Source organism: Daktulosphaira vitifoliae, unplaced genomic scaffold, assembly GCF_025091365.1.
Source record: "Daktulosphaira vitifoliae isolate Bord-2020 unplaced genomic scaffold, ASM2509136v1 Scaffold_1, whole genome shotgun sequence".
Taxonomy (NCBI): domain Eukaryota; kingdom Metazoa; phylum Arthropoda; class Insecta; order Hemiptera; family Phylloxeridae; genus Daktulosphaira; species Daktulosphaira vitifoliae.
Window position 1 is genome coordinate 76,803,540 of NW_026099572.1, and position 27,117 is coordinate 76,830,656.

At 26.6% G+C, this 27,117-nt stretch overlaps 1 protein-coding gene across 5 annotated transcripts in view; it reads left to right on the forward strand.

Moving 5' to 3' along the window:
- The window catches only part of LOC126909563 (uncharacterized), a 166,079-nt gene that overhangs the window by 103,379 nt on the left and 35,583 nt on the right, over window positions 1-27,117 (forward strand). For all 5 annotated transcript variants that reach the window (XM_050692001.1, XM_050692021.1, XM_050692008.1 and 2 more), the window contains one exon: window positions 11,580-11,782. In XM_050692001.1, the coding sequence (XP_050547958.1) occupies window positions 11,580-11,782 (203 nt within the window). The remainder of the gene's footprint in view (window positions 1-11,579; window positions 11,783-27,117) is intronic.

Sequence of the window (27,117 nt, forward strand, 5' to 3'; positions counted from 1 at the left end):
AGTAATTAAACTAATAACTTAAATAAATCGAAAATATTTATAAGTATTTTATAAAACTTAACTGATGTTAAAACTGTATTAATTATACTATTTTATAAGTCTTAATAATTAGTTGTTACTAAAATAACTTATTTCTTAAAGGTTTTCCTGCAAAATGTCGTATATCAAGCGGAAGTTCAATTGCTTTTGTTTACTCTCCTTAGTGTGTTACATCAACCAATAAATATAACATCAAATAACTGCTGTCTTTAATTTGAGATAAATACGCCTCAATTTTATCATTCATTTAGTATCAAGGTCTTTTAGGAGAATAAACAGCTGTTAAATAACACACCAGTTATTATTTAAAAGACAATAGTTTACACCAAAATAACAATTATTTTCGTTATTAAATGAACTATTGATATTTTACAATTAATTAATTAAAATTAAAACAATTCAATTATAATACAAAATACAACAAATATTTTTTTGGTATTTGGATTTATTCCAAGTAATTATTGTTATACACTTATTGTATTGGCGACTTTAAGACTTTATATTTCTAAGAATGTCATTGAATAATCGATGTACTTGGCCACAATCCATTTAGAACAATTTAGAACTTTCATTGGTACTCTTTTATTAACAAAATATCATAATTTTTGTTTGTAATCCTTAGGAAAAACTTGAACAAATATACAATAATGAAACTTAAAATTGAATTAAGGTGTTAAACCTAAAATGGTACAAATAAATTTTCTCTAAAATAATTTGCGTAGCTGAGAAGTTATTGATTTTACTCTGCTCTATTTTTTTAGCTTATATTCGAAGGTGAGTAGGTATTAATTTTACTACGATATGTTTATTTATTAGCTTCGATGCGATGCTAAGAAGGTATAAATTTTACTATGAAGTGTTTTTTTTTTTGTGTCTGTTACCACTTTTTCTCAGTTCTCAACGAACCGATTTCTTTAAACGATACGTCAAAAGATCACAAATTGTATCTAGTCGAAGACATTGCCCTCAAAAATTGAAAAAATTTCCCTCGTTCCCCGTAAATGGGGTAAACCTCCAAAAAAATTAAAAATTTTAAAATCGCTAATTTTTTTTATTTAAAACTGCCATAACTTTTTCAAAAATGAACAAATCAATATATTTTTTTTTATAAATGCTTGATGATTTTACCTATCGTTTGGTATATTTTTTTTTATAAAACTGACCTTTTATCTGACCATAGAGGAAGATTTAAAATAACATCTTTTTTCACAAAAAATTTACTTTTTCAGCTTAACTTTTAAAAGTGTTCCGAAAAGTCTCAGACTTTTATATATATATATATCTTAAATTAAAACGAATAAAACATACTCTATGATTAAAACTATGCGAAAACTCGATTTTTAAAAATATTGGACAAATATCTTACAATTTTCGATAAAAATTGATCTATGATATTTATCTTAAATTATGATTTAAGTAAAAAATTATTTCATTTTTGGTAAATAGTGTGAACTAATTTTGTTTGTTTCAAATAAGCGTCTTTTGACAGTGATTTGAATCCCTTTAAGACATTAATCAATTCAAATATGAAAAATGCCTCATTTTTACTATGCTGGATATCGAATGTACATAATTTATTTTATTAAATAATTATAAAATAGTAATATTTATACATTTTCACGCTTGTTTAATAAATTATTCTTATTTTAAAAATTATAAAGTTATGTCAATTATAAGGTATAATTGATATTACTTATAGTCTCGAACTCGATTGTTCTTAACGCGCATTGTTTCGGGTTCGAAACTAGGACACGGGCGACTTCATTTGTCGAGCGAGAGATCATTTCAGTAAATGGAGTCACAATCTCTCTCTCCAGCGACGTCTAGTCATCCGTTCCGAAAAAACCCAACCATCCCTATAGGGGTGATCGCTATAGTTCTTAATGGGACTAAAAAACAAAAAATACTTATAATTTTTGATGATATAAATAACGATTATTGAGTTTAGTAGAAACCACCAAGTTTATAGATTATGCGTCTATCTTTTATATACTGTACCATAGTGCATTCATTAGATTTTTTCATTCAAAATTTCAATAACTTGTTATAGTTTATATTACCACTCATCTTATGAATAAAGTCTAAATTGTTGCAAACTTTTAAATTTCTCTTTTTTTTTATTAGTAATTATATCACAACCCTTTTGATATAATTCATAATAAACCTAACAAAAAATAAATTTTTTTTCCTAAATAAGAGAAGACCTCTCAAAAGTTAGAAAAATATTATGTATGATATAGAATCATATTTATATACAAAAGTTTTTTAAAATGTAACAAAGAAATAACATTTGACTCTTGATTTTAAAAATCTATCTATTAAACTAATTTATATATAATTTTAATAGTAAATTTTTTTAAGATAATACTTTTTTATCATTAACGAAAATAAGGTAAGAAACTTAATTTTTGATAATAAGTACTTATTTATTCAATTATTTATATACTTTCTCTTATTTTGCCAAAAACTTTTTAATTTGGCTATTTACCAAGAAGTTTTAACAAATTACTTACAAACGTAAATACATTTCTAATCTTTAAATTTTGAACGTTTATATGGTTTTATTAAATTTTGTTTCATTAAGTTTTCAAATACAATCAAAATATCAAAAATTTTTAATAAGAAACTTCAAAATATCCCTTTAAACCGAGTAATAATTTCAAGATCAATTGAAAACTCGCATTAGAATCCTCTTGTTCTATAGTAAAATTTTGAGTGAAATCTTTGAATATGAACTAGAAGTATACAAAATATACAGAATGATATTTTAACACAAAGTACTCAATTTCTCTTAAAATAATATTTTTTTATTGTTCATGTCATACAGGGATGTCATTTTATTTTTTTTTAATGGCATAGTAGTAGATATTTAACTAACTTATAAGATAGATAATGATAAAATATAAAAATATGTAATTAATCGAAAAATAAAAATACATTTTTATACCTAGACGAAGAGGGCGAAGAGTACGGTCTAAAAATAACTAGTGATAAAAATAGCAGAACCCAGTCATCACCTCCAGTAAATACATTTTTTTTCCAATATTGAAGTTGTTCTGTGAGTAATCGAGTGGCTTATAACAAATCGAGAATCCTGTATAATAGAATTTAATTTAAAATCGCTGAAAACGATATTTAATTGAAATGACGTTGCACTTTATTTTAAGAATATATATTTTGAAAATTTCGATTAGTTAATGAGATTTTAAGAGATAAATAATTCAATTTGAATACATTGTTTTCCATAATTCAAATAGTAATGAAATAGAATTCCTAGGTCGGATGTTGTATTAAGTAAATTGCACAAAAAAATGAAAAACATAATAAATTATCTTTTTAATTCATATCATAGTACCAAATAAGAAAGATAGTATTATAAATGACATAGTAGTAAGTCATATTTCCCAAATTTTTCGTCAAACTTGAAATTTCAATATAGTAAAAAGTTTTATAGAAAATCTTAAAACCAATTAAAATATAAAAATAAATATAACGTTATTCATATATATTTAATATTTTTCCATCATCTATTATCTTTATATAAATACATAAAATAATTTTATTTAGTGTCACTTATCAACCAATATTTATATTGATTTTATTTTTTTTTATTTCGTTAACTCAAGTAAAACTAGATATTTACATTTGTAGAATAAAGTTTGTAACGTCACAAATTCGAAGGTGGTCCGTTTATAATTTTTTATTATGTCTACTTATATTTTTTATCGTGCAAGATAATGTGCGAATAAACATTTTTCTGGCACAGCGGTGTCAACAACTCATTATTTTTGCTGCTGACCGCTAGATAAGGCGACAAAAGAGATTAACTATAATTAAAATCGAATTATTTATCGGTATTGATCACTCCCAAAAAGACTGGCCGTTATCGATTTGAAATTGCCGTTAGATCGGTGTTGGCTCTTTATCTTTCTTCTGTCATTGACTGTATTAGAGGGCACATGTTTGTTGTTTTTTAGTACCAATTTTATCAATGATGGAGTAGAGCCCAGGNATCTTTCTTCTGTCATTGACTGTATTAGAGGGCACATGTTTGTTGTTTTTTAGTACCAATTTTATCAATGATGGAGTAGAGCCGCCAATGGCGAATCATCCAAACCATCGGATGGGTCTCTTTGGAGACCGGGTATCGTTTTCTTTTTTTATAATTATATTTAAAAAATGAGCTGTATTTTGTTTCATTTTTATATTATTATAAATTAACTTAATTTTATTTATAATTGGGGGAGCACGTGTTTCCTTTTTCTTCTAGCCAACGCTAAGGAGCGATTGACCAAACCGCTCCTGGTGTATTTCATTCAATTGCGATTAACATTAACGGATGTTTTCCAATACCGTTCGTGATGTTTGTTATATTATTTGATTTTGTTTAAATATTTTATTTTATTTTCGTTGCCTTTCATTGTAGGTATGGTTTTTGATATACTCGTATTTTTGTCCATGTTTAACTTAATTTTCTTTTTTTAACAATGAAATTAAATTTCCTCATTAATTTTAACTGTAATATTTATTTTATTGCGCAATTAACTTAAGTACTTTCGTGTATATAATTCCTGTTCCTTAATCTAGACACGGGCTACGGTATGTTTTGCATATCAACCACTTACAACATCAATTATCATAGTTGTGGTTAATGAACCACGAGGTATTATAATCATTTATACATATAACGACATATTAACTTAAATTAAACTATTAATTAACTTAAAATTAAATTCCACCTATGTTCTGGTAATCATATCTAATAAGTGTGACACCTTGCCTAGGTGGTGGCGACACTTACTACTATAGCTATTCGTTATGCAAGTGGTAAACTACGTTATTGCTGCAGGCCGACAAAAAGCCCACTTGTAAATTATTAGTCTAATTTCTGAAAAACCTCCAATAAATTATCACGATTTATATTAATTAAAATTTTAACACTCTAGTAAAAAAAAATTGAATAATTTTATAATTTTGTGGTGCTTGAGTTTAATAGCAGAATTTAAGATACTTTGATTGATATTTAAATATACTATAAGCAATCCAAATTTTGTGCAATTAAAAGTCCTTTTCAGTTTTTATTAACTAAAAATTCAATCTCATAGGTTTTTTTATTTTTTATTTTAAAAATATTAAAGTTTAAGATTAAATTAAATTACTAGTTTTATATTCAAATAATAAAAATGAAAGAAAAATTATAAATTTGTTATATAATTTTGTAATTCAATCAAACCTTAATTGTTCGATAACTGGATTATTTACCCTATATAAACAAATTTAACACTAATCATAAGTCAAGAAATAAAATTTGTATACTAAAGATGCCCCCCAGCTTCAATCCTCTAAATTATTTAATTGAAATGTTTTAATAAAAAAGGTATGGCAAATTAATGCCAGTTAAAAACAATGATAAAACAGAAAAGATATACTAAGTCCACTCATCTAATGACTGTAAATTCATTTTAAATACAAAGATTTAGTTCTATAAGAGTTGATATTCATCTTTATTCGTATTGTAGATTTATCAATCATTATATGATAACAATACTATTTAAGAATTACTAGTCTATTTAAACGTAATTTGTATTATCTTGTGAATTTAATACGATACTAAGCTAAAATAACTATTAGATGAAAAAAACTTATTTTAATTCATTCTAATATTATGTGTTGATCATAATTTGCAAATATAAATCGTCTTAAAGCATTTATATTAGTCTATAGCTATACTTTATTGTATATTTTTTTATCTTATAAAACTTAATAAAATCTATTGTATTGACTCAAATAATTTTCAAAAAAAACATTTCATAAATACCTCAGATCCAACTATTGTATGGATTATTCCCTTTTTACACATACTATTTCACATTTGCATATCCTCAAAAGATATTGAATTTGTGTCTTATTACATGACTTTTACGTCTTCGAAAATGTCATATGTAATTTTGAACTCCATGAAATTTTTTTTCTTACCAAACACAAAAAATATAACTACACTAAAACTTTCATAATGCTACAAATTAAGAACTATTCAGCATAACCTTTTCTTTAGTTAAACTTCAAAGTAAATTTAGAACTACACAGTTAAGTTTATAAAAATTTCAACTATAAAAGAACTATTACTTTTTTATGAGTAGATACTTATAACAAAAGCACAAAAGTTAACAAACAAAAACCTTTTTATCATACTTTATCATAAAAACTTGAGTTTTGCTTTTTATACTGTAAATGATAATAAATTAACATCTTTATTAATAGATTTTCGTTAATCTTTATTTCTTAATATTAAAATTAGGTCTGATGTAAATAACTGAAACAATTTATGAGCATATTTTTATAAATTACTTGTCGTACAAAAATTCAACATAAGATTTTTTGTTTTCTATTTTCATATACAAAAGTAAAAACTTAAATATCTATCAATATATCAAATTTTTAATTTCAAGTTAGATCTAGAATATTATTTTATTATTTTTATGAATGTATGATTCATGAAGTTGCTTACTTATACCTCATCATAAAAATATGATGAAAAATAAAAGTTTACGTATAATTTTTCTGACTGGAATGATATGAATAGTTATCATTAGAAAAAGTAGTTAAACATTCCTTATAGCTCATCATCGAATACTGTTTCAAAATATTTGTTATATTTGTCTTAAAACATACATGTTATATGTTGATATGTTGATATCTGGATTAGGACAATATTATAAATTTGAAATCCTAGTGAGGATTCCTCAAACATATGAAATGATGAGTACTAATAATGAGCAGTGTCAAAGAGGAAATCTTCCCAAAAATATATTAACAATATTTTTTACACTGAAATCTGATGACCCTAATTATATATCTGTGTTATGTCTATATTCTGATGTCAACATTTCATTTTTAGCATACTACTATATCATTAGTTTTCAATGATATAAAACAAATAATTACATTAAAAATACAATATCATGAAAGCATAGGACCATAGGCACAATATGTGAGATCCAAAGGAAGCTTAGCCCCCTAATTCTGTTACAACTCCCCTCCTCCTACAAAAAAAACCTATAAAAATTACATAATAATTATTTTTTTAAAATTTTTAAAGAGTTGATAAATTAAGTTTAATCTCCAATCATTTTGTAAAATTGCGCATATGCACAGGATAATTAAAATATACCCTATAATTTAATTTTAAACTATGGTTGTAATGTTATTATATAATAAAACATTGAAAAATTAGCTTATGCTGACAAAATTACTTAGCAATATCCTAATAATAGCAGGTTTTTTAATATTAATAAAAAAACGAAAAAGGAAACGAGTTATATTTTTTAAGGGACTGGATCATGAATCGGTTCCATTTAAAAATGGAATTTTCTTAACGCTGATAATGAATCACTTAATTCTGGATAAGACCCCTACTAGTGTCCTTAAACTATATTTGAATAACATAGTAATTCTCGTTTAATAAAATTACCCGTCATGTTTTAATATTGTTCTCACAATATTGTAATTTAAATATTTATATAACTAATAAGACACATTGTGTTAACTTTTATGAAATTATTTCTATTTTCAAAAATTCTTTAAAATCATAAAAGCTTTTTAATTTAATATACTTGGATAAATATATTTCTTTTAAGTCAAACTAGAATATTGAACCTTGTTTCGTTTAATCTTGTTTTCATGGCTGAGTGGTAGCATAACAAAAGACTATGATGAGTAATATAAGTAAAGCATCCCATATACGTTGTACAGGTCTTTAACGCAATTACCATTAAAATCACTCTATATAGTTATAGTTATATATTTTATGCCTGTAAAAGACATATCACGAAAGTCTATATAATCATCTCTACCGTTTCGTCAACTGCTGGGACTTAAAGGCACCTGGTTATTACTTTAATGGAAATATAATTATAATTTTAGCAAATTTCTACTTAACACGTATAAATACTATTTATTTTCTAAAAAAACTAATGTATCTCACAAAACTCTTTTTAAAGATAGTTTAATTAAAACACAAAAGCTATTAAATTTAAATTTTACTGAGTAATATCAATGTATCTTATTAATATTAAAATTTGTAGCTGTTATATTGTAAGTAATTGAAAGTGACACTATCATATTCATTTTGACCAAAATACTGATCTCATTACATGAGCCATTTATTAACAATGATGATATCTATTTTTAGTAAAATAGTGACACACATACAATGAGATAAATTAAACTTTAGCCGTCTATAATACTACGAAAAATTTTCTAAAAAAACATTTTTAAGCGGTTTATTTGAAAACCAGGACCGTTCTGAGAGTTGGCGTAGGAGTGAAACCTCCTACATGTCAAAATTTAATCGTTTTAGTCGACATTTTAGCTTTGATGCGAAGCTGAGAAGATATTGGCTATACTAAGATGTGTTTTTTTTTTTTTTGTGTCTGTTACCACTTTTTCTCAGCTCTCGCCGAACCGATTTCTTTCAATGATACGTCAAAAGATCACAAATCGTATCTAGTCGAAGACATTACCCTCAAAAATTGAAAAAAATTCCCTCGTTCCCCGTAAATGGGAGAAACCTCCAAANATTCCCTCGTTCCCCGTAAATGGGGGAAACCTCCAAAAAAATTACAAATTTAAAAATCACTAATTTTCGAAATTTTTTCAATTTTTTTTACTTAAAATTGCTATAACTTTTTTAAAAATAACCAAATCAATATAATTCTTTTTTTTATAGATTTATGATATCATTACCTTTCATTTGGTATATTTTTTTTTTATATGTGACCCTTTACTTGCCCACAGGGGGGAATTTAAAATGACAACTTTTTCACAAAAAATTATTTTTTTCAATTTGATTTTTGAAAATGTTCCGGAAAGTCTGACACTTTTATATATATCTTAAATTAAAGCTAATGTAATATACTTTATCGTGAAAAAAAAAAATTTCGGACTTTATTTTATCTTCACGGTGAAAATGGCTACCAAATGCTATTTTTGTGTGAAAATTTTCGATTTTGTTTTTTACATTTTTAATTTTATAATGCTATGACATATTGAAAAGTGTATGGATCAACATTATTTTTTTATGAGAAATAATATTTTTTAATAATCCCTTTTTCATTCGACATACTTTATCTTAATTAGGATATTAATAATGAACTAGCAGATCATGTAGCTTTTGAAATAATCCACCAATTTTTTAAAATTAAACACTATCTAAAGATTTGCATCTAAGCGTTTTTTTTTTATAGTGATTTTAATCACTGTCAGATATCATTATACTTGATCCATCTATGCCACGTCACCACTATGCCGCGACCCCCCTGTGCTGGGTTGTGTTTTTTTAATATAAGAGGATGCTCTACCATATAAAAGTTATTAAAAACAGTCGCACTATTTAAAACAAATTATTCAATCACCAAAATAAATTTTTCACCTCTTCTAATATTTTTAGCTTGGGAAAGCCCCTGTTGAAAGCAAAATAGAAATCCAATACATTAGAACACCTAAAATATACATTTTTTTGAAAATTTTTATATAGTGATAATTATAATTTTCTAAATTTGCATGTGTTGCAATGTTGTGATGGATAGATAATAGCAAGAAGTTGTTTAATCTTGATTTTAATTATTAAACGAACAGAAAATTATTATAATTGATACTATTGACTAATAAACTCATTTTTTTATTAATTTAATTCGATCATTTCCACGATAGATTCGATTAATCGATGTATTCGAGGAAGAAAATATAAACATCAATTTCGATTTACTAGGGGCATATTTAGAAATTTATGTTAAGAAGGAGGCATAAATAGATGATTTTCACAGACAAGGTACCTATAATTTAGACAACCTTTTCTTTTTTTGCTCATAACTTTAGTTAAGATTGTTTCTTAAAAAATTGAAAAAGGAGTAAAAAAAATATCACATACATTTTTTAAACACTTCCTCATCTTTTTGAGTATGTTGTAATATTTATATATGTATAATATATATAATTATTAATCGTATGTATCGATTAAACACAATCGACTATCAAATACAACTAATGACTATAGCGCAGGTCAAATTAAAATAAATGTATTTTTATGTACCTATACTTAATAAACTTTTACGATAATGAGATACATTACANAAACACTTCCTCATCTTTTTGAGTATGTTGTAATATTTATATATGTATAATATATATAATTATTAATCGTATGTATCGATTAAACACAATCGACTATCAAATACAACTAATGACTATAGCGCAGGTCAAATTAAAATAAATGTATTGTTATGTACCTATACTTAATAAACTTTTACGATAATGAGATACATTACAAAAAAAATAATAATTAGTTAGCAATATATAAAAAGTCCGAAGAAAAGTGCATCACAACTGACAGTCATGTTCGATCAATTAGTTACTTAAGCTCATAACACGTTTACGTTAACCATTTCATCTTGAGTCCATTGACCAATTTTTTAGTTACTCCGATATTAGATAGAACATAGAAATTAAAAGATAACTTTATTGCTAAATAAACACAAAGAAAAAAACATTGTTACGTGATGCTATCAATATGTTGACCCGGTTCGCATTATTTCCTTGTAATTGTGATGTGACTACATTAGTCATTAGTATAATTAAAAATGTTCTAGTATTTATTTGTTGAATATTATTGATGTATATACTTTGATTGATTATTATATGTATTTATTATTAACCCTCGAACCTACACAATCTCAAGTGTTTATAAAGTTTATATTTTTGTACTCATAACAGCTTTTAATATAACTTAATTATCGACACCGACCTACATTCATATAACTCAACAACCAAACTAAAGTATTAATATAACTAATACCATATTTTTTATTTAATTCAGAAGCACAAATTTAAACCATAGTAGTTGTGCCGCTAAGTCAGTATTAATTCTCCAAACAGAAGTTCTATAAAAAAAGATTAATAAAAAATAATTCTCTCAAATGAACACCTCTAAAATATTATTATAGAGTTTTTGTTTAGGGTTTGCGCTTATGTGTATTCTTAGATTTAAAAACAACTTAAGTTTAAACTTAAATTACGTTTAAACTAACTATAATAGTTAACACAATATAACAATTATGTTTAATAATAAGTTTCTAAAAAATTCAAGTCTTACTTTAGACTAATTCAATAAAAGTCGTTAAACTAAATTTCGATTTCTTTTTATGGCTTGCATATCAAGTATGATTTTTCTTTTTATTTAATACTATATTATTCTATAAGACAGTATATCCTATTTCTTGGCCAATAGAATACATTTGTGAATACTTTTGTTATACTTTTTTGTTAGTGAAAACATTGCTTGGTAATAGTGTTTTTAAACAATAATTTATAACGTGCACGCCTTTCTATTTTTGCCTTCTTCGAGTTTCTTGTAACAAATAATTCAATTTTTCTATGGGAATTAAGTCCGTAAAATGTTAGTGAAATATTGTAATTTTACATAAAAATAAAAAATGAACATAAATAATATTAATAATAATGATATGTTGCTATTCTTCTTATAGAAAATGTTTCAACCACAACAATTACTGTGCCCATAGCTACTATTGAAGAAAATTTGGTGGAAGAAAATGATCATCACCTTCACGAAGTTGGATCAAAATGGTCTCCATTATTTGAAGACGGCCCAGGTCCTATCAATGTTACAGCTCGCATTGGTTCGACTGTATTATTAGACTGTAAAATTCAACTTCTTTACGATAAAACGGTAAGCAAAGCGTTCTTTTAACTTTATTTTTACTTCTTTTTATTTTTTTAATACAAAACATAACTCTGACACGCGTGATTCCTTTCAAATCTTTTCTAGAAATTATAGCAATACCTATTTAGGTTTTCANGTTTGCATCGTTTTGTCGTTTCCTATATCGTTAAAGTACTCAGTGTACCGGTGACAAAACAATCGTTTTATATACAAGTTTTGATTAATTATTTATAATCATAGCAACTAATCGTTAAGTGTTTAATTACACTGGTCTGCAAAAAAAAATTTTTTTTTTGTCCTCATTGTTTTTATGCATGATAACATTATATTTGGTGCTCTAAATACGGAATTTAACATGCAAATAAATACAGCACATAGATTTTGAATACAAATACCCATTTAATTGAAAAGCGATATTATTAAAGTAACAACTATTACAAAAAGTGAAAAATGACTACGGTCTAAGTTTTACAGCGAAAAATGCTAATTTTAAAATCACAAGTTATAAAAATATTAGTATATTCATCTTTTTATGGTAATATAATTTAAGTTAATTTGTAGTTTTTTTCTTTTCATCGTTTCCATCGAAGTTTCTCGGTGAATCGACCAACAAAAATCAGCAAGCATTGCTGCTGACCATTTTCCATTGTACCATCTTTCAATATGCTTAATATCCTGATGAAACCTTTCACCATGCTCATCTGATACGGCACCAAGATTTTCCGGAAAAAATCTATATGCGAGTCCAAAAAATGAATTTTGAGTGACATATTGCATCCTAAATCTTTATAAGCAGAAATAAGCTGTTGAATGATTTGTCGGTAGTTGTCAGCTTTTGTATTACCAAGAAAATTATGACACACTTTTACAAAAGCCACCCAAGCTTTTTTTCAGCTTTTTTCAACTTCGAATTGAAAACTTCATCCATCATAAGCTCTCGTATTTGCGGACCTACAAAAATCCCTTCTTTCAATTTCGCGTCACTAATTCGAGGAAATTTTGTTTTGAGATATTGAAAGCCTGCACTATCCTTGTCCATAACTTTCACAAAGTTTTTCATAAGTCCCAATTTTATATGGAGTGGTGGCAAAAAAATTTTGTCACTTGGCACTAGAGGTTCTTGAGAAACATTTTTAAGTCCAGGTGTCAAGCTTTTTCTTTGTGGCCAAGTTTTCACTTTGTAATGTTTGTCTCTCGCGTGACTCTCCCACTTACATAAAAAACAGCAAAACTTGGTGTATCCTCCTTGCAATCCAGTAAGTATAGCGACAACTTTTAAATCAGCACAAATATTCCATAGGTATTGAGAGTATTTTATTTTTTCAAGTAATACCTCCAGATTTGCATAATTTTCTTTCATGCTAGTTGCATGCGCTAGAGGAACTGATGGGTATTTATTTCCATTGTGAAGTAAAACGGCTTTCAAACTAATCTTCGACGAATCAATAAAAAGTCTCCATTCATCAGAATTTTCTGGAAAACTCAATTCTTCAAGAAGCCCTGCAGCATCATTACAATATACTAAATCATTTTTTTTGGAAAAGTAACTCGTAAAATCTTCTTGTCTTGTGCGAAAATATGAGACTCTTGTACTTTCATCCAACAAATTCCACTGTTTCAATCTTGATCCGAGTAATTGAGCCTTAGATTTTGATAGCCCCAAATCTCTAACGAGATCATTTAAATCAGGTTGTTTAAGAAGATAAGGTTCTTTTGATGGGCTTGAAGATCCAGATAAAGTGTATGATGATGAAGATGTACAGGTAGAAATGAAACTCAATTGAGACTGAAGACCAGAAGTATTTTTATTTTCCATCTTGTCGCTATTTTTTGGAGCTACTGGAGGTAAACTGTCTTTACCACGAAAAACTGGTCTCTTTGCAGATGAGAGGATTGGATATACAATCTTATTTTTATTCTTTTTCGAGATCCGTCGTGTTGATGTCATGCAGAAATAACAGTTATTTTCATGATTCTGAGGTTCACTCCAAAGCATTGGCATCGCAAATGGCATAGATTTGTGACTTCCTTCAAGCCAACCTTTCAACGTTCTTGAACAACTATTACAGCAAATTTTTGGTAACCAACTTTTATCCCTTTCATTGATAGAGAATCCAAAATAAAGCTGATAAGCTTTTTTAACGAGATCTGTTATCGCATTTCGCTGTGTTTTCAGAGTAAACTCACCACAAATATAGCAAAAGCTGTCTATAGAATTTTTACAAGTACGCGGCATTTCATAACCTAAAATTGAATGGAATCTATTTAGAAAAAATTATTTTATTTCTATTTTATAGTTATTATCTCTGTTTATAATATATATATATACATATGTATATAATATGAATTTTGTGCAAAGCTTACTAAAATATTTGATATAGAACGTAAACAATCAAAAGACGAGTTTTCAACTAACTGTTGTAAAGTCACAGTGAATACGCCGCAGGCGCATATGTACTACTATAAAAATCACTTTCCGCCCTTTTTTTCTTTGTCTTACGACTAACAAAAAACTAATTCGTATGTATATACGTTGTTTATAATGTTAACACTAAAAACGAATTAAAAAAAACCTAAATTTATGATATTTCCGAAAAAAATTCATATCGAAAAATTGAGACGTGATAGAAAAAATCGGCCTTCGAGAACAGATTTAGAGCATCAAAATCTACATATTTATGATATAGTTTTCTGAAGGAGGATTTTGTTGCAGACCAGTGTTATCTTTAGTATATGTGAAAAAATTTCATTGTTTCAGTTTAAAAAAAAAATGTATATAAATTTTAAATTACGAAAAAAAAATAAATTTAACTGTTTCTAACAATACTAATTTGTTTAGATATTTTTCTTGATCAAAAAAATTTAAGATAATTTTCAATTTTTGAGGAGAATATCTTCAACTAGGTTTAATTATTTTAACCTAGTTAAATAGATCAGTAACATCGGTCAGTTAAAACTGAGAGTTTTTATGGGCAGACACAAACAAATAACACGTTATAGTAAAATCTATACCTTCACAGTATCACAACGAAGTTAAAAATTGTTCGTAAAAAGTTTAAAGTAAATTAGATTTAGTAATAATTCAGCATACATTTTGTTTCAATATTTTATATCTTTTAAAACTTTTCGAAATTAAACAGATTAGAGGAATATTATTTTTCCTTTTATTCAATTAATCTCTGAGCTTATTATTTATGAAAAAATAAACTTGATTTTCTAATAATATCGTACTAAAAGTTTATTTAATATATAAAGTAGGAAAATGTTCCTGAAATTCTATCTTACAAACTCTACACATAACTTTATTTCATAGAAATACATAATTTAAAAATTTAATTAACTATTTGAAAATGTTCGGACTTTTAAATTATAAAGTACACTAGTATTCGTGTATTAGGTTAAGATATTTAATAAAAGTATTGATTCTAATTTTAATTATTTATTCTTATTATTTTTATGCTAGTACGATAGTTATTACTTCAACAATGCAGTGTATCTATTTAAACATAATATATATTTGTTAAACGTGTCCAATATTACAATAATATAATTGCATATAGTTTAACTGAAAAAAGGTTAACTTAAGAATACCGACTTCTCGGGTTTACGTTATGTGATTTACTCTAAACTTATTTTGTTTGGTAACTCTTATATTAGACAGAATGTAAAAACTTATACGGCTATCTGTTCTATGTAAGTTTTTGATTTTGTTGCTTTACAACAGAGTCGATGTAATGTTTACGCGTTTTCATCGAAGTTATGAATTTAATTTATGAAATTAAATTCTAGAGTACATTTATTTCACATTAAAAACATTTAATCTTAATAATAAGTAGCTATTAAGAGATTATGTTTCATTGGTATAGATAATACATGTATAAAATTAATATAATAAACTTGTCATCTAATCAGTGCAAATAACAATCATTAGAGAAATACAGAAGTACTATCGTCGAAATTTGGTAAACTAAATGTTTTTCAACTGCCACTAATGATAGTAATTATTAACTTAAGATAATTAATTAGCGGACGTAATTTAGTTTCAAGGTTTTGAAAACTCAAGAACAAGACGTGACATTATTACACCAAAAGTATTTAAAATTTCATTTACGCAGTGGATTAACCTAGTTATAGTTTGTGTTTTATTTAAACCGTAAATTTTATCTAATAGTGACTGTGTTAGTCGTGAAGAAATAGTATTTGAATATTAAAAGTGTATAAAGAATAAATAGTAATATTATTAAGAATAATATTAAAATTGTAAAAAGAACAAAGAACTTCTTATTTTTCATTTATAAAAATGTATACCAATGTTTTACAAAGATTAATTTAAGATATTTTGACTGAATGAAATTTATGACACCTAGTTAGGTTAAATAAAATATTATATGTAATTGTGTAACAAGACATTATAAATATCTTGGAGAATTTATTATACCAAGAAATTACTAGGTTATATTTTGACGCCTAAGGTCAGAAGTTGAGCTTTCCCTTAATAATGTACTGTTTCAATAATATTCCTGAAACATTTATATTTTTAATTGAAGCGTTGTTTCATAAATTATTACTTAATAGTTAACTTTATAAGTATCCAATTTGGTTAAAAACTATATTTGACATGTTTTGTTTAATCGTATATAGATAATAAAGTATATTCATATGAACCTCTAAAAAAATTCTCAGTAAAATTGAAAGTGAAAATAATAAATATCATAAATTGTTATAAATTGTATTCTATAAAGTCTTATAATCTCATAATAATTTTTCAATAAAAATTATTATTATTAACGTTCGGATGATTTGGATTTATTTAAAAATTTTATATTCATGAATGCTCAATTAAATCTAATATAATTGTAGGTGCATAGTGTTTCATTAGCTTTATATATTGATATTTATGATATAATGATATTGTATTGTAATTAAGAAAAAAGTCTTTGATGATTATCTCAACTGATTATCATTATAATTAAGTGTATCAAAAAAGAAAGCTATCAATGCAGAAACTAGCATAAATTAAACTTGAAATAAGCTCACTAACAAATAAAATTTCAATCCAAATTTTTAATTTGTAATTTACCAACTAAGTAACGTTGGAGGTTGAGTTTTTAGGAAGGTTATTTTCTATTAAAAAGAAAAATATTTCTATTTTACTTGATAATCTTATGAAAAAGTTGCATATACTTGGGAACTTTCAAAAGTGTTAAAACAAAATTTATGAATACATATTATTCTTAGCTCTAATAATTACTACTTCAAATAAAAATATCATATTTTCTCAACCAGTGTATTAAGAAATATTATGAGCCTAATATTATCCAGAGTATCAAGTATACATTGTAAGCGTAATTTGAGGAGACTTAGCCCTAAAAATTATGAAAGTTACATGTAGAAATATATATAAACATTTTTAAGAAGTATAAAATTTAAATTAGACCTTCACAGACATTTTTTTCATATTACGCTTATGATGTATTACTGTATCAAATCAATATTAAAAATATGAATACTTTAATAACAAAATAAACCTTATTTAATATAATATTAATACTAAATAATAAATAATAATTATAAATAATCGTTAAGAACTTTTAAGATTTTATTATTTTTCCTGCATTATCAACAAGTAATTATACCAAAGAAATGTTTGATTAATTTTAAATGTTTTTATACTAAAACATTTTATACAATCTAAAGCTAATTTTTTGTAATTACCTGCTTTTTAAATTATTTTAATGAATAATTCATCTTAATTTCAGCCATATGATTTGACTATACTTTTTAACTTAATAAATCATTATTGTAATGCTTAATTACTATCTTAAAAAATTCTAACAATACTAACACCGGAGATTAGTAGCATCAACTTAATAATATATTAAGCGCGTGTAAAAAACTACAAATATAATAAACTCTAAAATACAGAACCACCTCTTTCTATGTACAGAGTTATCAATAATTATGTCTCACGTATTATAATACGTAAAAGATTTTTCTAAATAAAACTATCTTTAGAAATGTGAAATATATTAATATAATTTTTCTTTTCGGATGTTAATAATATCCACTATTCTATAATTTTCAACAAAACTTTGGTCCTATTTCTCTCCTTTTTAAAGTTGTATTTACACAAGTTTTTTTATTTAAAAAATATATGTTATTAGTTAAAAAATAAGAAAATTATCTAACTAAGAAAATGACTTGTCGATAATAACTATTAAACTAGTATTTTAAAAGAGAATAGAACTTTTATACTATGGCAAAAGGAATTAGTGCGATTCGAGAACACCCAGAAATAAAAATAAAAAGACTGGCTTTATTTCACAAGTTCTAGTAAAAAAAAGTGCCAATATTTTTTAAAATACTGATTTAAAAGTTGTTATCTTCTTAATTAGATCATTTTAATATTTTTAAGTATATTAAACATATATGTGTGCCTTTAAAAAACTTATGTTGTTACAATTTTAAAGGGTGAGAGAAGGTAGGACCAAGTTTATTTTTAAAAGTTATAAAACATAGGATGCTATTGTGACTTCTGAAAAAAAAAACAATATAATATGTTTTTAATTTTAAAGGTTTTATATAAAACATAGTTAATTAATCATCTTGTATCTTATCTTTGTTGTTCTGATTATAAACCAAATTTGTTTGACGTATTGATAGACGAAACATTTTACAAGGTAATTTATTAAGAACACCCACCCCTTTTTTTTGTCAAATAATTATTTTATAACAAATTCCTACTTTGTATTTGTATAAAAGTTATTTCAACATGAAATAATTTTTATGTCTAATAATGACTGATGAATAAACTAATACATTAAATAATTCTAGGCAATAAATTTCATTAAATAAAAATTTAAATAAGATTAATTCATCAAAGTAATTATGTCTTGATTTTTGAAGCGTGAGGTTAAAATAAATTTAATATCACTTAGGTTGACTTCGCATATTTACTTTAACTGCTAATATTTCCGTAACATATATGTGAATTTTATAAATTATTTCAATCATGTATTGTTTCATATTCCGAAATATAAGCCAAACTCTAAAACAGAACGTCTAAATAAGCAATGAAGTGTTTTAACATATAAGGGTAATCATTATGATAAGATCAACTTTTTGCATACTCCAGTACAAAAATTAATTTTATATTCAGATTATTTTTTGAGATAATTAATCAAAGAAAAAAAGAAACTGGGCATTGTTATTATTGAAGATATTGTCAACAAATTGCTTTTACTGAGCATTTTCTTAAAGTGTACTCGACTGGTTGTTGCATTGAGCTGTTTGATTGTACCTTTAATTAAATTAAAATATACATTAAAAATACCAAACTATCCTATCAAATCAATAAAATAGAAGCTAAGGAGAAGATGATTAAAAGCACCACACAAGCGTAAGGAAATTTTCGGATCATTTCTTATGCTAATGATACACGATGCACAATATTGATTATTAGTACTTATCACTGGTACTTAATTACATTAAACACAAATCGGTCACACGCACAACCTATAGTAATAGTATAAGATATTGGTAGACGACAGTACTTTAATATCAAATTATAACTACCTTTAAGCGTTATTATTTTACATTGCTATTATAGGTGCGAATTGAGTAAAAACAATGAAAGAATAGCTACTAGTTGTTAGAATAAAAGAACTGCTTTTTATTCACTCGTATCCACAGTAAAACTGGTCACTACTTTTAATGTTTACACGGATAGTGCATGAGATAAATAAATACTACGCAATACACTAATATTTAGAACTACATGTACGCTTATAATGGAAAACTGAAAATTACGGCTGCTAATGAAAATGGACTAAAGTTACAAACAAGCAGCTATGGAAATAATAAACATAACATTGAACTCACTGAATAAATAAATCCTATTATGATTAATGTAGTTTTATAGATGTCATTCCCTCAAGCCCTCAGCAAATCAATGTTTTTGTTTTGCATAATTCAGAAGTATTAAATTAATCGTTTTCATGAAATCAGTCATAGAATAGAATTATACTGATGGAAAATAAATCAAATTACATAACATCTTCGTAAAAATTCGAAACACAGAAATGATTATTAGATTTAAACGTTAACTTTTAATGCTAAACTCCTAATTAGAAAAATGTATAACTTACGGCTTACGTAGTAACTTATTATTTCTGAAAGAGTAAATATAAATCATTATAATTTATTTCTAAACAATTTTTTTATCGAAATTCAAGTTTAGAACTTGTGAAAAAATAACTGTATGATATACAGGAGATTTTATAAAGGTATGGGGTGTCACAATACCCAAAAAGTTTATAAAGTTATAAGTGGTCGATATTTTTAAAATATGTTATAGACTTTTTATTCTCATTAGGGTTAATTAGACAGCTAATTTTGTCACCAACAGTCGGCAAAATTTACTCTAAACCCCCTAAAAATGATCTCTTGGATCGCTTATAATAATATAATGTATTCAAGTTGATAAAATGTATACTAAATAACAACAAAATTATTTAGAATATTTACAAATATATTCATGTCTTTAGCTTTGTACTAACAAATCGAATTCGTTGCAGAGTTCATAATCGAAGCAACAATTGCTTGGAGCGAGGTTGAAACTATACTATCAACCTCGCTTGTTTTCTGTTTTATATCGACAATCAGTTAATAACCCATACAAATTTTTGTCAATAATAATAAAAATAATCATATTGACGTTATCAGTTAACGACAATAGTTTACTTGTTATTATGTTACCTTTATTTATATTTAGTTTTTGTTGTTGTTTTCGACATTCTTGGCATTTTGCTCTTCTTTTTCAGCACCGAATATTTAAAGTTAGGTCAAAAATGATATAATAAAGTTATGTCACATATTGTATTTTTTCTTTTTTATTCCGTCTTCTTTTTTTTGGTATTTAATAAATAAACAAATCTTACTAATTTTGCATTCGTTTTCTCCATTGTTTAGAGAAACGTCATTTATGAAGGCGCATTCGCATTTAGTGAACGTCATTTGTTTTTTCAAAAAAAATGTGAACGACATTCACATTTTTTATGAAGTACTAAGATTTATATAATTAACAATAGTATTATAGTGTCTACGAACTCATGACAAATTGGAATATAGAAATTGTATTAAAAAAAAAAAAAAAAAAAGACATAAAATTTACTCATTAGATAATAAAATACTGTAAAGACCAAGGCTATTTTATTTTGCACTACCTAATTTAATCACTAAAACTACTAAAAATATGGAGACGGATAAAACAATACGCAAAGCATTAGATTAGTACATTGTTAACCTGTTGCAACTTGTTAAAAATTATTCAGTAATCATGAGTGATTGCAATTGTAATGCAATCTCATTGTATATTTATTATTATTTTCTTTAATTTAATAATGGATTTAAGTAAAAAACGTGCAAACTTAACTATTAATTCTGACTAAAGAATATAATATAACATCAATTAAAATAAATAAATTGGATAATATGATGAGTGTATAATAGTTACACTATTTATGTACATAGTTCCTAAAATTGAAGTATTTTATTCTACAGTATACAGTGACATAATTAAGAGGGAGTGGGTATACTCTCGCAAATCATTGAATACTCTAAAATAATAAAAGGAATTTTACAAAAAATACCACTGGTGTTCTATTTTTATAACTTTCTGAACATAGTAACAGAGCTAAAGATGAACTCTACAACGAATTCGAAACGTCATCACAAAAATGAAGACATGGATATATCTGTAAATATCCTAAATAATACAACAATTTATAAAAAGTTTAACACATTCATAATAACAATATTATGAACTTATATCTTACAGGTTGCTTAAGAAAACTGATAGACAACTTTTGTTTAATAAAAATAAAAATCAGAAATTTAAAAACCAATGTGCAAATGTTTAACTTTTAACATTATTATTATTATACATTGTTTAACATGTATCTCTTAAATGTACTTAAATAACGATATAAAAATAACATGCCTTTATATTATGTCACTAAAAAATTATTTTAGAAACTAAACAATTCAATATATAACTATCAAATAAACAGCTTTGATGTATTACAATGTTAAATATACTAATACGTCGGATAAAAAAAACAACTCATTGCCAGAATCAATTTAAAGATACAACAAGTGGTAATTTTTTTCTTGCATAGAATTTTTGAAATTTAATTTTTAAAACATTTAAAAATAATACATTTTTGCTTTAATCTATATCGTTTTACTTTTATAAACAGTACTATGTTTAATATTATATATTAAATTATGTATATTATGTTACAATATATTAGTTATATTGCAAGGACAGGTTTATCTTACATCTCGTGTACGTTCGTAGTTACCCGAGCTATTTTTAAAGTGTACTATTCTTTTCCCATGTTTAATCAGTGTTTCGCCTTTTCGGCCAAATTATAGTGCTTATCGGAGCTCTGGTTGCAATCCAAACCCAATCAAAAGTGATCAGTACCACTTTCCACTACGCCGTGGAAGTACTTTGCAAACTTCCAACCCACAAATATCCAAGGATAATTTGTGTAAATCAATGTTTTAATTATCCAACTAGCCCTTTTCTCAAAAAATCTAAATGCAGTGGTAAATCTATTTCTAATAACAATTTCAAACTAGCAGCTCGGATTGCAACTACCTGAAGTCATTGTTGTGTCAAATGTCGAAAAAGTTAATGATTTGGTCATCCCCTCAAGTTCTGTCACAGAAGTGCTACAGTCACTGCGGTCTCTTTGCCTCCTCCTTCATACGTATTTTTTAAACTTAACCACCCTGCAACAGATAGATTTTGCAGCGAGTATTCTATGCAAAAGGACATCAAAAATATAATGGCAACAAACAATGTCTTGTTGTCTGTAGTAATCTAAATCAAACCAAAATTCCAATTTAGTTAATAATGCAGTTACCTTTTTTGATGTTACAAAATATACAAATATATCTATTGTTGAAGTCCTAGCTTCTCCTTCTTTTCCTTTCCTCAGTCATCCTGCTAATATATAAATAAAAAAATGCAATAAAACTTAAGTTCCCCTTACTTTCCTCTATAAACGAATGACTTTACTATACTCATTTCACCTAATAGTAGTTTTTTGAATTATATGTCCAAAATCTTAATATTAATTCGAAATACTGCAACTGTATTTCCTGCTCATCGCAACATATCGCTTAGCTATCCTCCTTCTATACTAATTGACAAAATTTTTTCTTTAATTTCTCGTAATTCTATTACAAGCAGTGACTTTAATGGTCACCACGCTCCTGAGCACACTAATTTACAATCATGGCGCTAACATTATATCATCGACAATTTCTGCCTACAATCTGTGTATTCTGAATACAGTGCAATCTATCATCTTTACAAATAGTTTCTGCGGTTAATCTTACCATTTAATTTCTCTCTACTTCATGATCTTTGTCGTGGTCTGTCTTAGACTGCAATTATAGTAGTGATCACTATCGCACTATTATCTCCCACACAAATTCTTTTACTACCTCACCTTCTTCCTCATCTCACACAGATAACACATTAAATTATTTAAAAGCTGATCACCCATTTGTTCAAAATTACATGACCATTTATACCTCTAATTTCTCCTCTTCGTCTTCCATTGATAACTACAACTGGTTTGTATGCTATCTTTGTTGACATCAAAGAAGCTTTAGATTTTGTGCACTTTCCTATCCTAATTTTCCTTGTACATTCTTATTCTATACTCCCGACACTTTGTACACGTCTCTTTTCACATCGTTTCCTTACCTTCACTTTACCATCCGGTTTAAAATAAAATCGTACCTCCTACTATGGCCTTCCATAGAGTAGCTGCTTTAGTCCTCTTCTTTTTAATATTTACATGTACAAAGTAAGTCTCTCCCTCACCGCTACTGGAACGTTTTCGTTTTTTTAGTGTCCGACAATATTGTTCTATTTCCTCTTCATATATCCATTCCAATGCCCTTACTCATATATCCTTTTATTTAACTTTCATCAAGTGCATAATTTTAAAACTGCCCCAATAAAAATCCAACTAATAATTTCACCTAGAAAACATTTACCGTCTGTTTCCCCCATGTTTACTCTTGATGAGGTAACTACCCCCTCTTTAATTGCATTATTGATCTAGGCCGTAAACTGGTCCCTAAGCTGAGATAGCTTCCTCATTTTCGTTTCATTCTCTTGATCGCTAGGCAAATTTCTTACGATGTATTACCGGAACATTCTGGTGCTGTCATCCCTCCTCATTACTTCTTATTTATAAATCCTTTATCTGCAGTTATGTCGAATACGACTCTTTTTTATTTTCTTCAGAATCCTATACCCAAAAACGAAATTCCTTTTTACGCGCAAGCATTCTTAGTGTTCTAAAATCTACAACGAGCCAAAGTATTTTTGTTGAGTGCTCCTCTCTCCCTCAAAATCCGCTGTCGCTTGTTTGCTTATACATTTCTCCTAAAATCTCTCTCTACTTCTAACCACCATATCTACTCCTTATACTTAGAATTATTTAATTATTGGCATTAAGTGCCTAAAACTCTGCCAATATCGGCCTAAGTATATTCTCCCTGTCTCCCATGGCCTGTCACATATACTAGTCGCACTCCTCTATTCGATTGTCTTCTATTTGCCCTTACACTAGCTCCCATATTGTATACTTCAATGTATTTCAGCGGATTTTCTCCTTTAATAATCCGTTCTATTCCTGCAATTATATTAATAATTTCTTTGAGGATTATTTCTCATTAAATTTCCCGACTGAATGATTGATATTTACAAATGGTTCTGTATTAACTAACTTAGTTAGTTTCTCTTTTTTTATTCCTGAACTTAATATATCATTCTTGGATGTATTCCACCCATCTTCTTATTCTTTTATCACGGAATGCCTCATCGTCATTTATATGCTCTACTTCAATTAATGAATTTGCTATTTTTTTCTGATTCACTATCTTATCTGCTTTTTATTACTTTTAATCCACTTTGCACTCATCTTTCTCCCTAAATTTTTATTATTAGATCACTTACCTTCGATTCCAGAATAAATCTATTTGATTTCATTGGGTGCCAGGTCACGCCGATATATTAGGTAACAAAACTGCTGACCGCCTTACTTCTTCTACCTGCCCCTTCTTTACTCATTTTAGCCATAACATTTCTACTTCTGACTTTCTTGGCCTCTTTTGCTAGACAGTTCTCCAAGCTTGGCAAGATAGCTGGTCTGAACTTCATGTTGATGTTGCTCGATATCTTGTTCCATTACTCATTTACTCAATGTAATTATTGATATAGTATATTTTCATTAATTTCCAATACGATCAAGATATTTTTCATCTAAAAAATGTGAAAAAACTGCATTTGCAGTTGGAAATACTTTATTTGGCACGATACTTTTTTTTGTAAATAATCTTTAACATATTACTTTCATAATTGCATTAAAGTATATTTTTACAGAATTTAAATTAATTTTATTAACAAAATAATCGTGTCACATAAAATTATAAAATGTGTATTCTTTGAATTACAAAATACTTATTTTATAATAATTTTTTTACAATCAAATAGTACAAAATACTTTTCATTGTATTGAATCGCCTCAAAGTACCAATGCACAAAGAGCAAAAAGCTTTCGTTATTTTTCAGTTGTCCTTGATGAAGTAATAGTATGATCGAAGCGTGACTACGATGACAGTATTAATTCATGATGGACCNAATTATGGGTTTTGTATTTTATTTTAATAGAAGTTGATGTTGCTTTTGCAATTATCCATCAATTTTTTAAAATTAAACACTATCTACAGATTTGCATCGAAGCGTTTCTTATGATAGTGATTTTAATCACTGTCAGATTAAATCTAGACTGAACCCAACTATGCAATGTCTCCACTATGCCGCGACCCCACTGTGCTACCGTTTTTTTTACAATCAAATAGTACAAAATACTTTTCATTGTATTGAATCGCCTCAAAGTACCAATGCACAAAGAGCAAAAAGCTTTCGTTATTTTTCAGTTGTCCTTGATGAAGTAATAGTATGATCGAAGCGTGACTACGATGACAGTATTAATTCATGATGGACCCTAAGGGTTCTCTGAAAGCATAAAGAATCAGCAATGAGGTTGCTACACAAGATTATACTTTTGAAAATGCTCCCTTGAGAGATAAGTTGCTACTACACTTTTTACGGCGTCATCGAATTTACTATATTCATGTGACAACTCAGAGATGATCCAATGCGGTCACGGAAAATATATCATAGAAATGTTTTCAACTGACCATCTAAACGATTTCGTTGTATAAAACAATAATGTTACCAAAATATTATTAAGAATAATTTTCTAAATGAAATAAAAACGTAACAAATTTATCTTGACGGACAGTGATAATTACAAAAAAACATAATTTTGATTTTTATTAATAGCACTGAAAATGAACATCTATAGAATTTATATTTATATAAACATTAAAAGTTAAGATCAAAATTGAAACTGACTTTCTTTCCTCGCTTTACTATTATTATTTAGCACTTGTACGTCATGGCTTATTTAATTTATATATGCTTAATAAAATTAGTTACAAAACTACCCTTTACCACTTGATGAACAATTCAGCCTTTTAACACAAACGTTCTCTTTATTTAGTTCATTTAACACGTGTCAATATTCATACAATTACTTTAATTTATTTAAAAAAAGTAAAAATTGTTTTTTTTTAATAACTAAAATTTACTCGCATGTCAGACAAAAAATAACTTGGAAAAATTTATATTTTTAAAGTGTTTATATCAATTTTTCTCAGATTCAAAAAATAAGTACTGAAAATATTAATCAACACACACAATGTACTTGCAATATATACAGAATGGAACATATCTAACTGACAACTCTTATAATTTTTTGTACAAATAAACATTTTGTTATGATTTTTAGCTTCGATGCGAAGCTGAGAAGGTATTAATTTTACCATGATGTGTTTATTTTTTTTTTTGTGTCTGTCACTACTTTTTCTCAGCTCTCACTGGACCGATTTCTTTTAACAATACGTCAAAAGATCACAAATTGTATCTAGTTGAAGACATTACCCTTAAAAATTTAAAAATTTTCCCTCGTTCCCCACAAATGGGGGAAATATCCAAAAAAATTACAAATTTAAAAATCGACAAATTTTGTCATTTTTTTCACTTTTTTGTATTAAAACTTCCATAACTTTTTCAAAAATCAACAAATCAACATAATTTTTTTTATACTAAAACCTTAGATATATCCCTTTCATTTGATATCATTTTTTTGAAAATTTAACACTTAACCTGCTCATGGGGGGGG